Source organism: Lampetra fluviatilis, chromosome 2, assembly GCF_964198595.1.
Source record: "Lampetra fluviatilis chromosome 2, kcLamFluv1.1, whole genome shotgun sequence".
NCBI lineage: Eukaryota > Metazoa > Chordata > Hyperoartia > Petromyzontiformes > Petromyzontidae > Lampetra > Lampetra fluviatilis.
In genome coordinates this window covers 1,967,338-1,991,475 of record NC_136276.1, presented here as the reverse complement: position 1 = coordinate 1,991,475, position 24,138 = coordinate 1,967,338, and the positions used below count along the sequence as shown (strand labels likewise).

General features: G+C 56.0%; 1 protein-coding gene across 3 annotated transcripts in view; it reads left to right on the top strand.

Annotated features, from left to right (window-relative positions):
- The window catches only part of LOC144939153 (C-type mannose receptor 2-like), a 55,017-nt gene that overhangs the window by 11,398 nt on the left and 19,481 nt on the right, over positions 1 to 24,138 (top strand). For all 3 annotated transcript variants that reach the window (XM_078866676.1, XM_078866674.1, XM_078866675.1), the window contains exons 5-17: positions 1,502 to 1,675; positions 3,608 to 3,784; positions 4,746 to 4,859; positions 5,304 to 5,462; positions 7,201 to 7,386; positions 13,454 to 13,611; positions 14,071 to 14,178; positions 14,628 to 14,746; positions 15,044 to 15,213; positions 15,567 to 15,784; positions 17,156 to 17,280; positions 18,771 to 18,924; positions 19,577 to 19,712. In XM_078866676.1, coding sequence (XP_078722802.1) covers positions 1,502 to 1,675; positions 3,608 to 3,784; positions 4,746 to 4,859; positions 5,304 to 5,462; positions 7,201 to 7,386; positions 13,454 to 13,611; positions 14,071 to 14,178; positions 14,628 to 14,746; positions 15,044 to 15,213; positions 15,567 to 15,784; positions 17,156 to 17,280; positions 18,771 to 18,924; positions 19,577 to 19,712 — 1,998 coding nt within the window. The remainder of the gene's footprint in view (positions 1 to 1,501; positions 1,676 to 3,607; positions 3,785 to 4,745; positions 4,860 to 5,303; positions 5,463 to 7,200; positions 7,387 to 13,453; positions 13,612 to 14,070; positions 14,179 to 14,627; positions 14,747 to 15,043; positions 15,214 to 15,566; positions 15,785 to 17,155; positions 17,281 to 18,770; positions 18,925 to 19,576; positions 19,713 to 24,138) is intronic.

Here is a 24,138-nt window from a genome sequence, read left to right as displayed (position 1 = left end):
GTCACGTAAACAGAACGTTGCGTAAACAAAACGTCACGTAAACAACACGTCACGTAAACAACACGTCACGTAAACAGAACGTCGCGTAAACAACACGTCACGTAAACAGAACGTCACGTAAACAACACGTCACGTACCATTGGAACCTCATTTGCCAGTAAAAAATATGATAATTGTTTTTTTTTACCCTTCTATCTGGCAACAAAACTGACATCTTTTTTTACAAGGAGTCATGTTTACATAGACCACAATATCTGCAGTCACGTAAACAGAACGTGCCACTTAGTTTCTGCTTCAGCACCACAACCGCCGTTGTGTTGGAGAGTAAGCCCACAAATTGGCTGCGTCGTGCGGTGTCTGGGTGAACGACACATTTAGATGCACGCGATCTAACCCAACACACTTTTATCATGAGAAGCATCAGCTGCTGCTGGATCTGGCGGAGGGCAGAGATCGTTGGTGACGCGGTGGGCTCCTGGCATTGGTTACCGACTAAACTATTAAACTATTGTTCTTATTTGACTTGGTAAGACCCACTTAGCTACGTCTTCAGAAGCGGCACTGGCTATCACAAATCATCACGTGGAAATGTATAGCAGCAGCCTTGTTGATTCTAACTGTGGAGGGAAACACCGCAGGTCCCGGAGGGAAATCCACGCGACCACGTGGAGAGGGAGAGACACGCAAAGTCCAAATAAATACAGCAGCAGGCGTCAGGGTCGGGATCAGACCCACGACCTCCTGAGATAACATCTCGCCACCGCGGCGACCCTAAGTAGCTCTACCGTACATTTACCGGTGGTACTAATGTTGTAAAGCACTTTAAATCTAATTCTAGATTTGAAGCTTTCGTGACTGCAAGGAATCATCTTCTTAGGTTTTTTCGGTAAAGTCACGTAGAAAGTAAAATAAAATAAAAAAATAAAAACAAAAATCACGACGTTTCGGAGGCAACACAAGTCTCCGTCATCAGGTGGGACCGTCACAGCCAGATTAGCTGTATCAAGTGAGGCAATGATTCAAGATGTAATCCCTTAAATCTACCGCTAATTTACCACGAGGTGCCTTCAATCTCGGGCGAAGAGCCCCCTCCATGTGCAGCCCCCTCCCGTGCCCCTCCCCTCCTACCCCCGCCCCCCGTGTGGGTGGAGGCTGTGGGTAGGTGTGGTGGGGGCTGTGGGTGGAGGCTGTGGGTAGGTGGGGTGGGGGCTGTGGGTGGGGGTACATGTGCAGTAGGTGGCAATCATTGCTCATTAGCAGGACCGCATCAACGGCTTTGGCCAACGACGACGTCTGGGATCCTGCGTGTCCGATTGGCGCGGCTCGAGTCGCCTTTTGCTGCTGCCATCGACAAAACATCAAAAACCACGGGGGCCGCGTGAAATCAAATCGCTGGCCCCGGGTCCCCCAAACCCCCGACCCCCTTACACCCCCCCTCTCTCTCTCGCTTAAATGTTGAATGTCTCTGCGCGTCTGTCGGTTGCCGTCTCGCCCGTGACAGCGGTGTCCACGCTGTTCGGCACGGGCCACGGGCAGCCCTGCCACCTGCCCTACCGGTACAAGGGCACGTGGTACGTGGGCTGCACGACCGTGGAAAGCCGCACGGGGCTGCCGTGGTGCGCCACGACGCCCGACTACGACCAGGACGAGCTGTGGGGATACTGCCCGACGGCGCGTGAGTGCCGAGCGGAGCGGCCCGCTCACTCGGAGCACAGAGACACGCAGAGAGACACTCAAACACACAGCGAGACACGCAGACACACAGAGACACGCAGAGACACAGCGAGACACAGCGAGACACACAGAGACACAGCGAGACACGCAGAGAGACACTCAAACACACACAGAGACACAGCGAGACACACAGACACAGCGAGACACACAGAGACACAGCGAGACATGCAGAGAGACACTCAAACACACAGAGACACACAGAGACACAGCGAGACACACAGAGACACAGCGAGACACACAGAGAGAAACTCAAACACACAGAGACACACAGAGACACAGCGAGACACAGACACACAGAGACACAGCGAGACACGCAGACACACAGAGACACGCAGAGACACAGCGAGACACAGCGAGACACACAGAGACACAGCGAGACACGCAGAGAGACACTCAAACACACACAGACACACAGAGACACAGCGAGACACACAGACACACAGAGACAGCGGGACACGCAGAGAGACACTCAAACACACAGAGACACACATAGACACAGCGAGACACGCAGACAAACAGAGACACAGCGAGACACAGCGAGACACACAGAGACACACAGAGACACAGCGAGACACGCAGAGAGACACTCAAACACACAGAGACACAGCGAGACACACATATACACAGAGACACAGCGAGACACGCAGAGAGACACTCAAACACACACAGACACACAGAGACACAGCGAGACACACAGACACACAGAGACAGCGGGACACGCAGAGAGACACTCAAACACACAGAGACCCAGCGAGACACACAGACACACAGAGACACAGCAAGACACGCAGAGAGACACTCAAACACACAGAGACACACAGAGACACAGCGAGACACACAGACACACAGAGACACAGCGAGACACGCAGACACACAGAGACACGCAGAGAGACACTCAAACACACGCTGACTCAGTTGTTTAATCACACCCAATCACTCACAAACTCACTTGACTCTTAATTCACTCAATTACTCATTCATTCAATTACCCCTCAACACAGCCGCTCTCTCAACCTCTCTCGTGCACGCATCCTCTGAGCTGCCCCCTCAACCAGTGACTCGGTCATACGAACACAAAGACCCCCCCCCCACCCCCTCTGTATATTATACACGCCAACTTCGTCACACTCACTCATTCGCACGCTTACCAAACCACCCACTCAATCATCTGATAACTCGATCACGCTCATTCAAACAAACACATTCACAACACTCAGTCACGTAACTACTCATTCACCTCCATAGTAGCCTGGAACAGGCTGTTGGGGCGAGTGCTGTTAGCGAGCACCTATGAAGGCCGACACGGCACACGAGGGGGTGGGTGGCCAGCACCACGTCCGGCCGCCTTTGTCTCCCTAGTGGCGATATTTACGCGTCGCACCGGGTACTCATTTGAGGTCGAGTCGACCTAGGGGAGGCCCATGACCGGTTCAGATAATCGTCACCGATGTTGGCCGTGAGCGGGAAATCGAACCCGAGCGGACAGGTTCCGTAGCGCAGCGTAGCGCTAACCGCTCCACCACCGCTCCCCACAACTCAACACCCCCACACGATCTTCTTGGTTCTTTCGGTAAAGTCACGTAGAATGGAAAAAAATGAAACATTATAATATTTATTATTTATTATGTTTTATTAGAATGGAAATAATAAAAATAAAACATAATACATTTTATTATGTTTTATTTTATTATTTCCATTCTACGTGACTTTACCGAAAGAACCAAGAAGATGAATCCCTGCAGTCACGAAAGCTTTAAATCGAAATTTAACCCCCACACCAACTCACTGACATGCGCGCGTGTTCTTCTCCCCGCGTGTGCCCCCCGTGCCCCGTGCCCTGCCCCCCGTGCCCTGCCCCCCGTGCCCTCCGCAGAGCCCGCCGAGGACGGCGGCTGCCCGCAGCTGTGGAAGTTGGAGGCGGGGTCGCGCGCGTGCGTGCAGGTCAACGAGGGCACGCGCCTCACGTGGCACGAGGCGCGCACAAGCTGCGCTCTGCAGGGCGCAGAGCTGTTGAGCGTCGAGGGGAAGTGCGAGGCCGTCTACTTCGCCGGTGAGACTTCACGCACAAAGACTGTAGGGGCAAGTGCTGTTAGCGAGCACCTGTGAAGGCCAGAACGGCACACGAGGGGGTGGGTGGCCAGCACCACGCCCGGCCGCCTTTGTCTCCCAAGTGGCGATGTTTTCACGCACCGCACCAGGTACTCATTTGAGGATGAGTCGATCCTCCGATTAGCACGGTTGGCTACGTACGGTGCGAAAGAAGTTCAGCATACATCAACATACATACATCAACATACATACATCCGCACACTCGTTCCACACATGCAGGCACAACTCCATTCAGAGATACCTTTTCGGATTGTAACATATTGCGTAACCGATTTTCGGATTTATCACGGTATTTTTTTTGTTAGGAATTTCACTTAATTCACACTCACTCCTTTCAAAATGCACCGCGCTCATTCACTCGCCCACCCGCTCGCACCATCTGGAACTCGGGGGGCTGCTCTGGCATCTCTCACCGGCGACAAAGGTGGCAACCCGCACCGGCCGTGCGATGTTGACACGCGGTGGGGTCCAAGCGGACCGCCTCGTCCTCGTTTGGTCCCTCGGTGGTGCCAACGTCGCCCACCACTGCGATGTGTACATTAGGGGGGGAGGGGGGTCGGCATTGTGGACGGGAGTGCGTGATGGACAGGAGTGCGTGATGGAGGGGAGTACGTGATGGACAGGAGTGCGTGATGGCCTGAACAGAGGTGGCAGCGGCATCAGCAAGCCACAGAACGCAATGTGTTGCTGTACGAAACATGTTCAACACACATGCAGACGCGTGTGTACATGGATGCAGGTTGAACTTCTTTCGCGCCGTACATAGCCGACCGTGCTAATCGGAGGTGCCGGGGGAAACACACACAAAGCAAAGCGGTTCTAAAGAAACGAGTTTTACATTTAGGAGTGAGTTCCAGCCATCGCTCCCTCCGCTTGCTGCCTCCCCTCCCTGCCTCCCGCAGGGGCGATGCTGGGAAAGGATTCCCTCTTCTGGATGGGGCTCAACCGCCTCAACTCGGTGGGCGCGTGGCAGTGGAGCGACGGCCGAGCGCTGACGCGCGTGCACTGGGAGTCGGGTGAGGCCCTGGGGTGGGCAGCGATAGGCGGGGACGTGGGGGGGGGGGGCCGCGTGCAATGTGGGGGGGGGCGTGTGGGTGCACGGACACATGGGAGCAACTGTGAATGGTAACGATGATGATGTTGTTATTAATGCGATGATGTTATTAATGTGATGATGCTGTACTTGGCGATGGTGGTGACGATGGTGATGATGATGCTGATGACGGTAATTATGATGATACTGATGTTGGTGGTGATGATTATCGTGGTTATGATGATGGTGATGATGGTGGTGGTGATGAGAGTAGTGATGATGACAGTGATGATGATGGTAATCATGATGCTAATGGCGATGATGGTAGTGGTGATGATGATGGTGATGACAGTGATGATGATGATGGTAATAATGATGCTGATGATGATGGTAGTAGTGGCGATAATGCCTTTGTTGTCACACTCAGAGCGGCCCACGAGTGACGACGAGGCTAGCTGCGGGGTATTGAACCCGGAGTCGCACGGCTTGTGGAAGGTGGTGCGCTGCACGGAGAAGCTGCCCTACATCTGCTACCAGCGCCTGCCCGAAGCAGCGACCAATGCCACCGCGCCCAGCCTCCCACCCCGTGAGAGACACGCAGACACACAGACACGCAGACACACAGACACACAGACATGCAGACACAGACCACGTGTCTGTGTGCCCGCGTGACACACAGACAGACACGCAGAACCGCGGGCACGAAGACGCACGCATAGACGGACAGGCAGACGAAACATACGGACGGGCAAACAGACGGACGCACACACGGGCGTCAGTACGAGAGAGAGAGAGAGGGAGGACGCACGTAGGGGCAGAGAGACGGACGGATGCGTGGACGCACGGGTCGACCAAGGAACGTACGAACGGGCGCACAGGCGGACGGACGGACCAACGGACCCAAGGGCAAACAGACGGACGCACGGCTGAACAGATGGAGATGTAAACAGGCAGACACGTGAACAGACAGACACGTGAACAGACAGACACGTGAACAGACAGACATGTGAACAGACGGACACGTGAACAGACATGTGAACAGATAGACACGTGAACAGACAGACATGTGAACAGATGGACATGTGAACAGACAGACATGTAAACAGGCAGACATGTGAACAGACAGACACGTGAACAGACAGACATGTGAACAGACGGACACGTAAACAGATAGACATGTGAACAGATGGACATGTGAACAGACAGACATGTAAACAGATGGACATGTGAACAGACGGACACGTGAACAGACGGACATGTGAACAGACAGACACGTGAACAGACAGACACGTGAACAGATGGACATGTGAACAGACAGACACGTGAACAGACAGACACGTGAACAGACGGACATGTGAACAGACAGACACGTGAACAGATGGACATGTGAACAGACGGACACGTGAACAGACAGACATGTGAACAGATGGACATGCGAACAGACAGACATGTAAACAGGCAGACACGTGAACAGATGGACATGTGAACAGACAGACACGTGAACAGATGGACATGTGAACAGGCGGACACGTGAACAGACAGACATGTGAACAGATGGACATGTGAACAGACGGACATGTGAACAGACAGACACGTAAACAGATGGACATGTGAACAGACGGACACGTGAACAGACAGACATGTGAACAGATGGACATGTGAACAGACAGACATGTGAACAGACAGACACGTGAACAGACAGACACGTGAACAGACAGACACGTGAACAGACGGACATGTGAACAGACGGACACGTGAACAGATAGACATGTGAACAGATGGACATGTGAACAGACAGACATGTGAACAGATGGACATGTGAACAGACGGACACGTGAACAGACGGACACGTGAACAGACGGACACGTGAACAGATGGACACGTGAACAGATGGACATGTGAACAAACAGACACGTGAACAAACAGACATGTGAACAGATGGACATGTGAACAGACAAACATGTGAACAGATGGACATGTGAACAGATGGACACGTGAACAGACAGACACGTGAACAGATAGACATGTGAACAGATGGACATGTGAACACATGGATTGACAATTCTTTGGATGGATGGATGGACAGACGGACTGATGGACAATCAAGTAGCTAAACAGGATGGCGGAAAGACGGACAGATACACGCAGACGGACAGGTGGAGCTGATAGTAACGATGCCCCGATGCTGCGCTGCTGCTGCTCATGATGCTCATGATGCCGATGATGCTGATGTTGCTTATGACGTTGATGATGCTCAGGATGCGAATGATGCCTATGATGATGATGCTCATGATGATGCCAATGTTGCCTCTGATACGTGGCAGCCGTGCTCGCCAACGCCACGTGCCCACGCGGCTGGAGCGCGCACGGAGCCGCGTGCTTCCGCGCGCAGCCGACGGCGCTCGTCACGTGGCACGAGGCGCGCGCCGCGTGCGTGCGCGACGGTGCCGAGCTCGCGCGCGTGAGCAGCGAGGACGAGCACGACTTCGTGAGCACGCGACTCGCGCCCGGTAACACACAGATACACACACACACAGACACACACAGACACACACACAGACACACAGACACACACACAGACACACATAGAAACACATAGAAACACACACAGACACACACACACAGACACACAGACACAATAGAAACACACAGAGATACACACACGGACACACACACAGACACACACACACACACACATAGAGACACACACACAGACACACAGACACACACAGACACACATAGAAACACACAGACACACACACAGACACACACACAGACACACAACAACAACAACAACCGCCATTCGCCACTAAGTGGCGGTGACGTCACCACGACGCTTGTGCCAGGCCATGTGCACCTTGAGGCCACGTGAAGTGTCGAACGCCCGCTGGCAGGAGGTCACGGGGCAGACCCAGGTGCCACGGGTCGACTGACCGAGATGACCGAGATGACTGGCTGATGCACCACCTGTGCCCCCTACTGTACCAACTTGCTGTGCTTTAGCCACCCGGCGCTCCGCTCGTTGTTGTGAGCGTCGCTCCTCCGCCCTCCGTTGTTGTTGGAGGGCGACTGCCTCCAACTGCCCAGTAGCGTCCTTCACGAGCCTCCTCCACTGAGGCCGATCTTGACACCGCTGGTACCAGTCATCGGCAAGTCCACTCAGCTCCACGTCCTCCTGTACCACATCACTCCATCTCTTCTCTAGCCCGTGCCGTGCCCGTTTAGCCCCCTCGATCCGGCCGAACAAAAGCTGTTTAGGCATGCGGTGGCTGGGCATGCGGGCTACATGACCCAGCCAACGCAGCCTTGCCTGCCGGAGGAGCTCACTGATGGGACTTTGCCCAGATCTTTCAAGGACTTGTGAGCTCCTCACACAATCCAGCCTGGTTAAACCCAGGATGGATCGTAGGCAGGCCAGCCTAAATGTTTCCAACCGGCGAAGATGCTCCACTAGGGGGGTCCACGTTTCGCAAGCGTAGAGAAGGGAGGGAATGACCGTGGCCGAGAAAACCTGAAGCTTCGTGCGGAGCGACAGACCAGGTAGCTTCCACACAGCGTTACGCAACCGATGAAAAGATATTGCCGCTCGACTGATTCGGAGTGAGACCTCTGCTGATAAACTGGAGCCGGTCATAAGCACACTGCCCAGGTATGGGAAACTCTCCACTCTCTCCACAACTGCCCCATCACCAATTGGGAGTTGTGGGGGTGGAGTGTCCGATGGTACAAAATACCCAGGCAGGTGCTTAGTTTTGGTGGGGCTGATGGTAAGGCCCCACCTCTTAGTGGCACGCTCCAGTCTCAGCAGCAGCGTCTCCAACTCCTCTTCTGAATGAGCAGCTATTACCAAATCATCGGCATACATAACGTGGTTGACCAATAGGGAGCCATCCCTTGATCGCACCCGGGCGTCGATCAGCCTCCCATTATATCTGTACCAAATGGAAATTCCCCCGGTACAGCTATTGAAGGCTTCACGAACTACGCAGTCGAAATAGATGTTAAATAATGTGGGAGCCAAAGGACATCCCTGTCGCACCCCAAGGTGTACAGGGAAAGGCTCCGACTCCCGGCCACGTAGTTTTACCCGGGCCCGCTCACCATCATGAAGGTCCTTAATGATCGTGAGCAGAGGGTCAGGGACTCCGAAAGCACGAAGAACAACCCAGAGCCCAGTCCTACTGATGGTATCATAGGCCTTGACCAGGTCAATAAAGCAGAGATGTAGGTCTTTTTGGAATTCCCTACACCTCTGCTGTAGCAGACGGACAGAAAATATGGCATCTGTGCAGGACCGCCCTTTCCTGAAACCGCATTGGGGCTCCGCAAGCCTCTCCTCAGCGTGCCTAGCAAGGCGATGTTGAATAATCCTTGCCAGGACCTTACCCGGCACACTGAGGAGTGAGATGCCCCTGTAGTTGTTACAGTCGGTACGGTTCCCCTTCTTAAAGAGGGGGACCACCAGGGCATCCTTCCAGTCCTGCGGAACCCGTCCAGTGGTCCAGACTGTTGTTATGATGTCATATAGGGCAGTCTGTGCACAAACGCCACCCTCCCTCAGCATTTCGCTTGGGAGATCATCTCTGCCCGGTGCCTTCCCTGGTCTCAGACTCCGGATCGCCCTCAGTACTTCCTCAACAGCTGGCACCTCAGCCAGCCACTCACAGGGGGTGACCTCTTCCAATATTTGAGGCACCGCAGCCTCAGCAGGGTTATCCCCACTTTGTGCCATGATGTTTTCCTGGCTGAGAGATTTTCCCTCCCCCAGGACCTCACAGAAATGCTCAGCAAATCTGCAAACCTGTTCCCGGGGGTCGGAGATTGGATCACCGTTTTTTCCTCTAATGATGGTAATAGGTGTGGCGCTGCAGGTTACTTTTTTGATGGAGTTAAATAGTGATTTGTGATCGCGGGCCACTGAGGCAGACTCCATCTCCTCAGCAACCCGCGACCACCACCCATCCTTACAGCGCCTTACGGCTCTCCGAACCTCCGAGCGAAGGCTGGGGTAAACCTCCTCATTCTCTGACGTGGGATGCTGTAGGCGATGAGAGTGGGCCTGTCGCTTTTTCTCAATTAACCTGAACACCTCCTCCGTCAGCCAGGGTTTCTGGGGAGGTCTGGACCGCGTACCCAAAGCAGCCATTGCAGCTGCATGAGTCACAGTCTTAAACCTCGCCCATTTACCCTCGACATCAGGTGGAGTGGGGGACGATGCCAACCCCAGCTGCAAGCGATGATGAAATTCTCGCTTGCAACTTTCATCAGCTAACTGAGACCAGGCCACTTTTGGTTGGAATGGGATCCTGGGTGTACACCCACCACCGGAGTGGAAGAATGGCAGGCGCATCTTACAGATGACTAGTCGATGGTCAGAGGGCAGATCAGCTCCACGGTAGGTCCTGGTGTCAAGGACATGGGCTCGCATCCGCTGGTCCGTCACTATGTAGTCCAGCAGATGTTCTTGCTTGGACCCGGCATGTATCCATGATGTTGTGTGGATGCGCCGATGCCGGAAGAGCGTGTTGGTAATTACAAGCCCATGGGCTGCACAAAAATCTAGCAGCCTCCTACCGTTATTATTGAGCTGATCTGGCCCATGCCTTCCAATCACTCCAGACCAGGTGTCAGCATCATGACCAACTCGGGCATTGAAGTCACCCAACAAGATGACTCTGTCCCGAGTGGCCACTTTAGCCAGCACCTGTGACAGGAGGTCATAGAAAGCGTCTGACTCATCGGCTTTGCCTGCATCCCTCCACGGATGTTCGTCTTCGGTGGGGGCATAAGTAACCACGACCACCATTCCTCGCCTCTGATTGATGGGAAGGCGAGCCCAAAGTATCCTGGGGCTTACAGCTTCCCACACCTCACCGCCACGCTCCCACGCCCCCTTCATTCTTTTATTCAGAAGAAGAGCCACACCCTGTTGTTTGGCAGTCTCCTGCCCCGAGTAGAGGACTGTCCACCCCTCATGGTGGCAGGATCCAGAACCAGTCCACCGGACCTCCTGAATGCCACAGAGATCCAGACGGTACCGGTCCAGCTCCCGACAGAGGAGTGGCAGCCTCTCCTCCGCAGTGAGCGTTCGAACATTCCACGTGGCCATCCGCAATGGTTTTTCGTTGTTTCTGGAGGAGCCCCGAGGGTGAAAATTCAATCTCCTGGCTCCGCCAAATGGGGTTTGGCCAGGAGACATCATAAAAGCCTGACCCCCCGGGGCCTCCGGCACAAGCTTATTAGTTACAGGTCTATGTTTACTTCGTAGTTTAGTGTTGGTTAATTGAAGGTGGAGGGGTTACCAGCCCCTCGCACCCGTCCAGAGCCCCCGTTTAGCCACTGTGGTGGCCACAGACGCCATGAGGGGAGAGGCCAATGGGCATTGGCCCTCCCCCCACAGCACTACCCACGACAGTGTTGCCCATCCGGCACCGCGAGGAGGTAGGAGGTTGTTTTGCCGGACACAGACACACACACACACAGACACACACAGACACAAAGAAGAATCCCCGCATAGCCTTAACAGACTGTAGGGGCAAGTGCTGTTAGCGAGCACCATTGAAGGCCGGAACGGTACACGAGGGGGTGGGTGGCCAGCACCACGCCCGGCCGCCTTTGTCTCCCTGGTGGCGATGTTTTACACACCGTACCAGGTACTCATTTGAGCCTGAGTCGACCTAGGGGAGGCCCAGGACCGGTTCAGATAATCGTCACTGGTGTTGGCCGTGAGCGGGAATCGAACTCGGGCTGCCAGGTTCGTAGCGCAGCGCAGGTTGCTGAGGAGATGGAGTCTGCCCCATTATCCCGCGATCACAAATGACTGTTTAACTCCATCAAAAAGTAACTTGCAGCACCACACCTATCAGCATCATTATGGGAAAGAAAGGTGATCCGATCTCCGACCCCCAGGAACAGGTTTTCAGATTTGCTGAGCATTTCTGTGAGGTCTTGGGTGAGGGCAAATCCCTCAGCCTGGAAAACATCACGGGGAAAAGTAGGGATGACCCTGCTGAGGTTGTGGTGCCTCAAATATTGGAAGAAGTTTGACAGCAGAGGTCTCACTCCGAATTAGTCGAGCAGCATTATCTTTTCATCAGCTGCGTAACGCTGCGTGGAAGCTACCTGGTCTGTCGCTCCACACGAAGCTTCGGGTCTTCTCGACACGATCATGGCCTCTCTTCCCTATGCTAGTGTAATGCGAGCAAGGATTGAGGGGGGGGCGGAGTCTGGGTCACGTGGGGAGTGGGTGGAGTTAGGGTCACGTGGGGGAGAGGATTTAGGGAGAGAACCGGAAGGGGAAGGGGGAGTTGAGACGGAGTGAAACACGAGGAGGCCACGCTGGGCAAGACGGAGAGAGAGTGGCGCGGTTGCCACGCGGGGGGAGACGTCGACACCGATGGCCATCGGTGTCAGACGAAGAGAGCTAACGGGGCAGTGAGAGGCTAGCTGTGTACGGGGCAGCAGTGACGCTAGATAGCGGGGCAGCGGTGTGGCTGCAAGGATTGCCTGACGGGGCAGCAGTGAGACTGCATATTGGAGCAGCAGGGAGACTGCACAACGGAGCAGCCGAGGGCTGTGGAGAGGTCGTCGAGCGGGACGCGGGCCTGAGCGAGACGCCGTGGTACGGAGATTCTACGAACCCAATAAAGGACAACGGGATCCACATCTGAGAGAGAGTCCTTTATTACACTAGCGAAAAGTGGGCCCCTCTAATGGAACATCTTGGCCGGTTAGAAACATTTAGGCTGGCCTGCCTACAATCCATCCTCGGTTTAACCAGGCTGAATTGTGTGAGCTTACAAATCCTTGAAAGATCTGGACAAAGTCCCATCGGTGAGCTCCTCTGGCAGGCAATGCTGCATTGGCTGGGTTATGTAGCCCGCATCCCCAGCCACTGCATGCCTAAACATATTTTGTTCGGCTGGATAGAGGGGGCTAAACGACTGGCACATAGGCTAGATAGGAGATGGAGTGATGTAGTGTAACTGGACGTGAAGCGTTTGTGGACTTGCCAATGATTGGTACCAGCGGTGTCAAGATCGGCCTCTGTGGAGGAGGCTCGTGAAAGACGCTACTGGGCAGTTGGAGGCAGTCGCCCTCCAGCAACAACTAAGGGCAGAGGAGCGACGCTCACAACAACGAGCAGAGCGCCGGGCGGCTAAAACACAGCAGGTTGGCACAGTAGGGGACACAGGTGGTGCATCAGCCAGTCATTTCAGTCATCTCAGTCAGTCAACCCATGGAACCTGGGTCTGCCCCGTGACCTCCTGCCAGTGACGTTTGACACTTCACCTGCCCTGGCTGGCACAGGCGCCGTGGTGACGTCACCGCCATTTAGTGGCGAATGGCGGTTGTTGCTGTTTTGGTGGTGGTGGTGATGATGGTGATGTTGGTCGTGGTTGTGGTGGTGGTGATGTTGATGATAGTAATGATAATGGTAAATTTGGCAGTGGTGGCGGTGATGACGATGGTGGTGATGATTGTAATGTTGGCGTTCGTGGTGATGTTGCTTGTGGCGGCGATGATGGTGACGGTGGTGGTGGTTGTGGTGATGATGGTGGTGGTGTTGTCACCCAGAGGACGACTCCTTGCTGTGGATCGGACTGAGCGCGTCGGGCCCCGGCGCTGCGTTTGCGTGGTCCGACGGGAGTCCCGTGACCCTCACGGTCTGGGACCGCTCCCAACCCAGCCGCGGGGACCGCTCGCCCGCCACCTGCGTCTACCTGTCGGAACATGTACTGCTCCCCCCCCCCCCCCCACACAACACCTATCTCGTACAGGTGTCTCGCACGTGCTGCCTGCTCCAGCAGTTTCTGTCGACACTTCTACAGTCTGGCCTGTGTCTCGGTTAGCGCCATTGCGCTACGAACCTCGCAACCCGAGTTCTATTCAATACAATGGCTGATTATCTCAACCGATCCTGGGCCGCTCCTAGGTTGACTCGGCCTTAAATGAGTACCTGGTGCGGTGTGTAGTGAATAATGGCATTGGGGAGACAAAGTCGTTCGCGCGTGATGCCGCCCCCCCCCCCCCTAGTGTCCCGTGCCCAGCCTTCATAGGTGCTGCTTGCTAGCGGCACTCGCCCCGAAAGTCTGCGAAGGCTGTAACGAGGGTGGGGGGGGGGGTGTTTTTGTCTTTTGTGTTCTTTACGTCACCCGTTGATCGTTGTGTGCTTGCACCGCCTCTCCTCTCAGAGCCGCCGCTGGAGCGACGCGCCGTGCGACCTCCCCAAGGGCTACGTGTGCAGGAGGCCGAGCATCTCGGACGGCGTGCGCCCCGCGGACAACCCCGACTGCCAGCCGGTGCGTGCGCCTCCGCGCCAGCAGCTGCACCGGCACCAGCGGGCGGCAGCAGCAGTAGCACGACGACCACCATCGATCTGTCTTTCCCTTCGCTCGTACGGCCCATGATGTCGGTGCAGAGAGCATCGACTACGATTTCACATGCAGGCGGTCAAGCCAGCAGCAGAGTGCGTCGTCGCCGCGATGTCTCCTTCGTGTTTGTGGATCGGGGGCAGTGCGGCGTTAAACGTTGTCCAGGCTGTCCTGGATGACCGCAGTCGCCACACTGCTACTGGGGAGTCTGCTGCCATGGTTTGTGTGGATGCGATGTAGGGTAGAGCATGAGCTTAGTGGAAAATCAAACCCAGCGATATTCTTGACAAATTTGCTACCCCCACCGTGCCCCCTCCCCTGCGCCCCCCCCAACTCCTCCACCCCCCTTCAACCACGCACCCCCCCCCCGCCCCCAGGGCTGGGTGATGGGCCCCCACTCGTGTTACTGGGTGGGGGCAGAGAAGGCGGAGTCGTTCACCGGCGCCTTCAACGCGTGCCGTCGTCACAACGCAACGCTGGTGTCCATCACGAGCAGGCGAGTACAGGCCCTGCCTCCAACTCTAGCTCCAACACTAGCACCAACACTAGCCCTAGCACCAGCACTAGCCAATGCACCAGCATTCTCTCTAAGACTAGCCCTAGCACTACCACGAGCCGTATTCCTAACACCAGCCCTACCACATCAGCCTCAGCGCTAGCCCTCGTTCTAACCCCAGCCCCTGGCTCCGGCCATTCGCCTCGATCGCGACGAACAACGCAGCGCACCGGCGAGCAGCCCCCTCGCCCTGACTCTTTCACGTGTCCCTCTACCACCCCCCCGCGCGTGTGACAGCTTCGAGCAGGGCTTCGTGCACAGCATGCTCGGGGACGCGGCCGTGGGGGCCGCGGCGGAGCCCGGGGCCCACGCGTGGCTGGGCCTGCGCGACGCGCGGAGTCCCGGCGCGTTCCGCTGGGAGAGCGGAGAGGCGCTCGGCTACACGCACTGGGAGCGCGCGCAGCCAGGTGACGCGGGCAACCGCAAGGAGGTTGACGATGACGCTGGCATCATCCTTCGTGAAAATGATGTTGCCGATCACTGCCGACAATTGTTACGACTTTGTCGACGGTGACGACTGTGTCATCAAAGACGCTGCCGACACCGGCACAGTTGATGATGATGACGGTCGTGACGACGATGACGTTGTCCATTTCATGATCGTCAGCAACGGCGATGATGACGGTCAGAGCCCGGGGAAAGCCCCACTGTGTGCCCCCCCCGCACCCCCCCCCCCCAAAGCGCGGGGCCCGGGGCGTTTGCCCCGATTCGCCTGCACCCCTAGGGGAACGGCTCTGACCGCACTCGCGCGCGTGCGCAGGCGGTGACACGGGCTGCGTGACCATGGACCCGGTGGGGGGCCGCTGGAGCGTGCGGAACTGCTCGGCCTTCTCCGCGCGCTTCGTGTGCGAAAAGAAACTCCAGGGCGACACGGAGGAGGTGGGGCACTTTTCGCCGACCCCCACGACCACGGACACCACGCCCCTCCGCTGCGCCGACGGGTGGTACTCCAAGGACGACCTCCCCTTCTGCTACCAGGTACCGGCGGCGCTTCCGTTCACGAAACTAAAACTACGGACGAGTGTTAGTTTGTATTTATTTAACCGGGTAAACGCCCACTGAGCCATAGAGCTCTTTTTTCAGAAGCGACTCTGGGCTATCACAAATGATGGCTCAACGAAGTGGCTCATCATCACGTGGACTTTTGTAGTAGCAGCCAAACACTCTAAACACGTGATGTCTATTCTAAACGCGGAGAAAAAAAAACCCCGAGGAACAGGATAAAACAAATCCACGCGACCACGGGGAGAGAGACAGCGCGCAAGTTCTGAATATACAAGCGTCAGGGTTGGAATCGAACCCACGACCTCCTGAATACCAGGCGAGGTAGTCAACATCTCCTAGCCACCGCGACATTTTGGCTCCACCGCCACCGCCACCCTCATCAACATTTCTCAGCCAGGGGACCGCAATTGGCACACGGCGCATCCCGATACCGACCGCCAACCTTCGGCTGCACGTTCATTCGGTCCCCCCCTCCCCATCGTCCTCCCCCACTTCGAGAGGGATGCCCGGGGCAGCAGCGCCCGCTTTTATTCACCGCCCCCCCTCCCCGGCCCGGCGACGTAACAACTTGAGGAAGCGAACGGAGGAGAGTGAAAAGGGGCCCGAGCTTACGGAAAATCGAGGGTGGGGTGAGGGGGTAGTCGTCTGTGCCTCTGTGTGCGCGTTAAACTTCGCGTAGCCATGCCGCGCTGAGGGGAAGGGGTGGACTGGTCCGGAGCAGAGCTCACTTGTCAAACGCACACTGCTCCCACGGCTTATCCAATCAGACGCGAGCTCTACCACTAGCTCCTCACTAGCCAATCAGACGTGAGCTCTACCACTAGCTCCTAACTAGCCAATCAGACTCTAATAAGTCAGCATTCGGGGTGATTTCGTCCATATTAATGTGTTGCGTGTCTGTGTGTCTCTCCGTGTGTCTGTCTACCCGCGTGTATCTCCGTGTGTCGGCGTGTCTCTGTCCGCGTGTCCGCGTGTCTCTCCGTGTATCCGTGTATCCACGTGTCTCTCCGTGTGTCGGCGTGTCTGTCCATCTACCTGCGTGTCTCTCCGTGTGTCCGTGTATCCACGTGTCTCTCCGTGTGTCGGCGTGTCTGTGTCCGCGTGTTCGCGTGTCTCTCCGTGTGTCCGTGTATCCGCGTGTCTCTCCGTGTGTCGGCGTGTCTGTGTCCGCGTGTCCGCGTGTCTCTCCGTGTGTCCGTGTATCCGCGTGTCTCTCCGTGTGTCGGCGTGTCTGTGTCCGCGTGTCTCTCCGTGTGTCCGTGTATCCGCGTGTCTCTCCGCGCGTCTGCGTGTCTGTCCGTCTGTTCCGCGTGTCTGTCCGTGTGTCGGCGCGCCCCCGCGCAGGTGAACCGCATGGGGCAGGACGTGCGCCAGGTGTGGCGGGTGGCGCTGGAGCACTGCCGCGTGCAGGGCGCCGAGCTGCTCAGCGTCCAGTCCACGGAGGAGCACAGCTTCGTGGACGACCTCGTGTGAGCCAGGACCCTCACGCTCGGGCCCCCCCCTCCCCCGGCACCCGCCGTGACCCGAGCCCCGGCCCCTGACGTTCGCCACGAGTCTTGACACTTGACGTAGGGCGCGACCTTCGCTTCCGGGGCAGAGGTCGGCGAACCTGCGGTTTCGGACGCCGCGCGCGGCTCTTTGAGGGCCGCCTTTGTGACGTCACTCGCAGTGCGGATCTTGAGACGTTGAGTCTCTTTTGCCGAATTCGAAAACAAAACTGGCCCAGGATGGTTGGAGACCCCTGCTCTAGTTCTGCTCTAGAACTACCCCGAGCCTTAGACCTAAACCTAGACCTAGACTTAACCCTCCAGCCAACCCCTGACCCTACAGACAACTCCTAACCCTCCAGCCAACCCCTAACCCTACAGACAACCCCTATCCCTACATCCAACCCCTAACCCTATATCCAACCCCTATCCCTACAGACAACCCCTAACCCTCCAGCCAACCCCTATCCCTACAGCCAACCCCTAACCCTCCAGCCAACCCCTAACCCTACAGACAACCCCTATCCCTACAGACAACTCCTAACCCTCCAGCCAACCCCTAACCCTACAGACAACCCCTATCCCTACATCCAACCCCTAACCCTATATCCAACCCCTATCCCTACAGACAACCCCTAACCCTCCAGCCAACCCCTAACCCTACAGACAACCCCTATCCCTACAGACAACTCCTAACCCTCCAGCCAACCCCTAACCCTACAGACAACCCCTATCCCTACATCCAACCCCTAACCCTATATCCAACCCCTATCCCTACAGACAACCCCTAACCCTCCAGCCAACCCCTATCCCTACAGACAACCCCTAACCCTCCAGCCAACCCCTAACCCTACAGACAACCCCTATCCCTACATCCAACCCCTAACCCTACAGCCAACCCCTAGCCGAGGCTTTCCCTCTGGACGTGTCCCTTGACCGGTGTGTGTATGTTGAACGTCATTCCTACTGTACACAGCAAACTGTGCTAAGCGGAGGTTCCGGGGACGGCCACAAGACGGGCACTGCATCGCGTGCTTGCAGATGCGCTTCTGCGGCTGTCTGGAACGCTGTTCGGAAGCCGCTGGAGCTGTGCACTTTTAAATCATCTAGGTTGACAAACTCGGTGATTTAGGACTGCTTGTTGGTGTGTTTAGTTTGTCGTCCTTTCCCCCACACCCCCAGTTAGTACGGCGGGCTATGTACGGTGCAAAAGAATTCCAACATACGTGGAAATGGCCGAAGCACCGTCTGGAATGCGTTCACCCCGCCACGCGGCTCTCTCGCTCTCTCTCTCTCGCTCGCTCTCTCGCTCTCTCTCTCTCTCGCTCTCTCGCTCTCTCTCACTCTCTCTCTCGCTCTCGCTCTCTCTCGCTCTCTCTCTCGCTCTCTCTCGCTCGCTCTCTCTCTCCCTGCTCTCACCTTGCTCCCTCTAAGCTCTCTCCCCCCGTTCCCTCTCGTGCGTGCGCGCGCAGGGAGAATTCGAACAGTAAGCGCTCGATCAGCGACATCATGCACTACTACGACTACTCGGAGGAGAGCGACTCTCTCTCGGACCCCGAAGCCTTCTGGGTGGGCGCCAACCAGCTGGACCCCGACGAGGGCAACATGTGGAGCGATGGCTCGGCCGTGCGTCTCCGCACGCTGCTGCACATCCTGCTGCACGTGCACACCTACACTCCTGCTGCACAATATCTGCTGCACATCCTGCTGCACTTGCACACCTGCTGCACACCTGCTGCGCATGCACACCAACACTCCTGCTGCACAACTGTTGCACTACCTAGATACAGGGATACCCACCTACATAAGCACTTTCACACCTGCTTGCATGCACACCTACACCCCCGCTGTACACCAGGATGCATGGATACCTATGCACCTACATACGTGCCTGCACTCATGCTCTCCTGCACTACTGGACACCTAGACAGCTGCACAGATGGGCACCTAAGCAGCTGAATATGTACACACTTGGACAAGTAGATGCCTGGACACAGAGACACTTGGACACCTGCACGCATGAACATCTAAACACCGGGACATAGACATTCTCACCTTCATTTATGTATCCCTATACACATAGACACACAGAGCATAATGCCTGTACACGTGCTTGTCTGTTCATCGTGTCGAGTCGAGCGGAGTCGAGTCGAGTGAAGTTCGAGTTCAGCGTGATGGATCGCATCGAGTTAGGGCCGCGACCCGGGTAAAGTCGCGCCGAGTTGACTCGGCTGAGCAGAGGAGGCCGCATCTCAACCCCCCCCCCCCACCCCCCCAGGTGGACCGCCAGTTCGTGCGCTTCCACCCGAGCGAGTCGGAGGGCCACTGTGGCACGGTGGAGAACTCGTACGTGACCCTGTGGAGGATGGAGGCGTGCGACCTGTTCAGGAGCTGGATCTGCAAGGTCGCCAAAGGTGTGGAGGGCAAGAGGCGACCGCATGCACGCCGGATCCAATGGGGGGGGGGGATACGGGCAGCCTACAGTCACGCAGAGAACACAAAGATCCCCCGTGTAGTGGTGGTTAAGGAGGTTAAGGAGTTTAGTGGCGATGTGGCTGAATCCTCAGTCGACCCCAGGCAGAGACGACAGGTTCAAGATGAGGAGCCCGGCTCCCAAATGAGCGGCACATGATCCACCGTTCCCTGGCCGTAGAATGTGGAATTTCAACTAACTACGAATTGCTATCCTGTTCTAATTACAGTGATGTGACAAGGACAAAGATCCCCCGCATAGCCTTTGACAGACTGCTGGGGCAAGTGCTGTTAGCGGGTAGCAGCAGCTATGAAGGCCGGCAATGTGACACACGAGGGAGTGTGGGTGGCCAGCACCACGGACAGCCACACACAAAGACAAAGATGCCCCCTATAGCCTTAACAGACTGTTGGGGCAAGTGCTGTTAGCGAGCACCGATGAAGGCCGACACTGTGGCACACGAGGAGGTGGGAGCCCAGCACCACGCCCGACCGCCTTTGCCTCCCCAGTGGCGATGTTTACACACCACACCAGGTACTCATTTGAGGCTGAGATGACTTAAGGGAGGCTCAGGACCGGTTCAGATAATCGTCACTGATGATGGCCTTTGAGCGGGAATCGAACTCCGGGTCGCCGGGTTCGTAGCACAGTGCGCTAACAACTACGCCACCGCTCCCCACATGTCGCACACACACAGTCACACACACACACAGTCACACACAGTCACACACACACAGTCACACACACAGTCACACACACACAGTCACACACACACAGTCACACACACAGTCACACACACACAGTCACACACAGTCACACACACACAGTCACACACACAGTCACACACACAGTCACACACACACAGTCACACACAGTCACACACACAGTCACACACACAGTCACACACACAGTCACACACACAGTCACACACACAGTCACACACACAGTCACACACACACAGTTACACACAGTCACACACACACAGTCACACACACAGTCACACACACACAGTCACACACACAGTCACACACACAGTCACACACACAGTCACACACACAGTCACACACACAGTCACACACACAGTCACACACACAGTCACACACACACAGTCACACACACACAGTCACACACACAGTCACACACACACAGTCACACACACAGTCACACACACAGTCACACACACACAGTCACACACACACAGTCACACACACAGTCACACACACAGTCACACACACACAGTCACACACACACAGTCACACACAGTCACACACACACAGTTACACACAGTCACACACACACAGTCACACACACACAGTCACACACACACAGTCACACACACACAGTCACACACACACAGTCACACACACACAGTCACACACACAGTTACACACAGTCACACACACACAGTCACACACACACAGTCACACACAGTCACACACACACAGTCACACACACAGTCACACACAGTCACACACACAGTCACACACACAGTCACACACACACAGTCACACACACACACAGTCACATAACAACAACAACAACAACAACAACCGCCATTCGCCACTAAGTGGCGGTGACGTCACCACGACGCTTGTGCCAGGCCATGTGCACCTTGAGGCCACGTGAAGTGTCGAACGCTCGCTGGCAGGAGGTCACGGGGCAGACCCAGGTGCCACGGGTCGACTGACCGAGATGACCGAGATGACTGGCTGATGCACCACCTGTGCCCCCTACTGTACCAACTTGCTGTGCTTTAGCCACCCGGCGCTCCGCTCGTTGTTGTGAGCGTCGCTCCTCCGCCCTCCGTTGTTGTTGGAGGGCGACTGCCTCCAACTGCCCGGTAGCGTCCTTCACGAGCCTCCTCCACTGAGGCCGATCTTGATACCGCTGGTACCAGTCATCGGCAAGTCCACTCAGCTCCACGTCCTCCTGTACCACATCACTCCATCTCTTCTCTAGCCCGTGCCGCGCCCGTTTAGCCCCCTCGATCTGGCGAACAAAAGTTGTTTAGGCATGCGGTGGCTGGGCATGCGGGCTACATGACCCAGCCAACGCAGCCTTGCCTGCCGGAGGAGCTCACTGATGGGACTTTGCCCAGATCTTTCAAGGACTTGTGAGCTCCTCACACAATCCAGCCTGGTTAAACCCAGGATGGATCGTAGGCAGGCCAGCCTAAATGTTTCCAACCGGCGAAGATGCTCCATTAGGGGGGTCCACGTTTCGCAAGCGTAGAGAAGGGAGGGAATGACCGTGGCCGAGAAGACCTGAAGCTTCGTGCGGAGCGACAGACCAGGTAGCTTCCACACAGCGTTACGCAACCGATGAAAGATATTGCCACTCGACTGATTCGGAGTGAGACCTCTGCTGATAAACTGGAGCCGGTCATAAGCACACTGCCCAGGTATGGGAAACTCTCCACTCTCTCCACAACTGCCCCATCACCAATTGGGAGTTGTGGGGGTGGAGTGTCCGATGGTACAAAATTCCCAGGCAGGTGCTTAGTTTTGGTGGGGCTAATGGTAAGGCCCCACCTCTTAGTGGCACGCTCCAGTCTCAGCAGCAGCGTCTCCAACTCCTCTTCTGAATGAGCAGTTATTACCAAATCATCAGCATACGTAACGTGGTTGACCAATAGGGAGCCATCCCTTGATCGCACCCGGGCGTCGATCAGCCTCCCATTATATCTGTACCAAATGGAAATTCCCCCGGTACAGCTATTGAAGGCTTCACAAACTACGCAGTCAAAATATATGTTAAATAATGTGGGAGCCAGAGGACATCCCTGTCGCACCCCAAGGTGTACAGGGAAAGGCTCCGACTCCCGGCCACGTAGTTTTACCCGGGCCCGCTCACCATCATGAAGGTCCTTAATGATCGAGAGCAGAGGGTCACGATCATTAAGTCACACACACACAGTCACACACACACAGTCACACACAGTCACACACACACACAGTTACACACAGTCACACAAACACAGTCACACACAGTCACACAGTCACACACACACAGTCACACACACAGTCACACACAGTCACACACACACAGTCACACACACACACAGTCACACACACAGTCACACACAGTCACAGTTACACACAGTCACACACACACAGTCACACACAGTCACACACACAGTCACACACACAGTCACACAGTCTCACAGTCACACACACAGTCACACACACACAGTCACACACACACAGTTACACACAGTCACACACACACACACAGTCACACACACACAGTCACACACACACAGTCACACACAGTCACACACAGTCACACACACACGCAGTCACACACACAGTCACACACACTCACACAACAACAACCGCCATTCGCCACTAAGTGGCGGTGACGTCACCACGACGCTTGTGCCAGGCCATGTGCACCTTGAGGCCACGTGAAGTGTCGAACGCCCGCTGGCAGGAGGTCACGGGGCAGACCCAGGTGCCACGGGTCGACTGACCGAGATGACCGAGATGACTGGCTGATGCACCACCTGTGCCCCCTACTGTGCCAACTTGCTGTGCTTTAGCCACCCGGCGCTCCGCTCGTTGTTGTGAGCGTCGCTCCTCCGCCCTCCGTTGTTGTTGGAGGGCGACTGCCTCCAACTGCCCAGTAGCGTCCTTCACGAGCCTCCTCCACTGAGGCCGATCTTGACACCGCTGGTACCAGTCATCGGCAAGTCCACTCAGCTCCACGTCCTCCTGTACCACATCACTCCATCTCTTCTCTAGCCCGTGCCGCGCCCGTTTAGCCCCCTCGATCCGGCCGAACAAAAGCTGTTTAGGCATGCGGTGGCTGGGCATGCGGGCTACATGACCCAGCCAACGCAGCCTTGCCTGCCGGAGGAGCTCACTGATGGGACTTTGCCCAGATCTTTCAAGGACTTGTGAGCTCCTCACACAATCCAGCCTGGTCAAACCCAGGATGGATCGTAGGCAGGCCAGCCTAAATGTTTCCAACCGGCGAAGATGCTCCACTAGGGGGGTCCACGTTTCGCAAGCGTAGAGAAGGGAGGGAATGACCGTGGCCGAGAAGACCTGAAGCTTCGTGCGGAGCGACAGACCAGGTAGCTTCCACACAGCGTTACGCAACCGATGAAAAGATATTGCCGCTCGACTGATTCGGAGTGAGACCTCTGCTGATAAACTGGAGCTGGTCATGAGCACACTGCCCAGGTATGGGAAACTCTCTACTCTCTCCACAACTGCCCCATCACCGATTGGGAGTTGTGGGGGCGGAGTGCCCGATGGTACAAAATACCCAGGCAGGTGCTTAGTTTTGGTGGGGCTGATGGTAAGGCCCCACCTCTTAGTGGCACACTCCAGCCTCAGCAGCAGCGTCTCCAACTCCTCTTC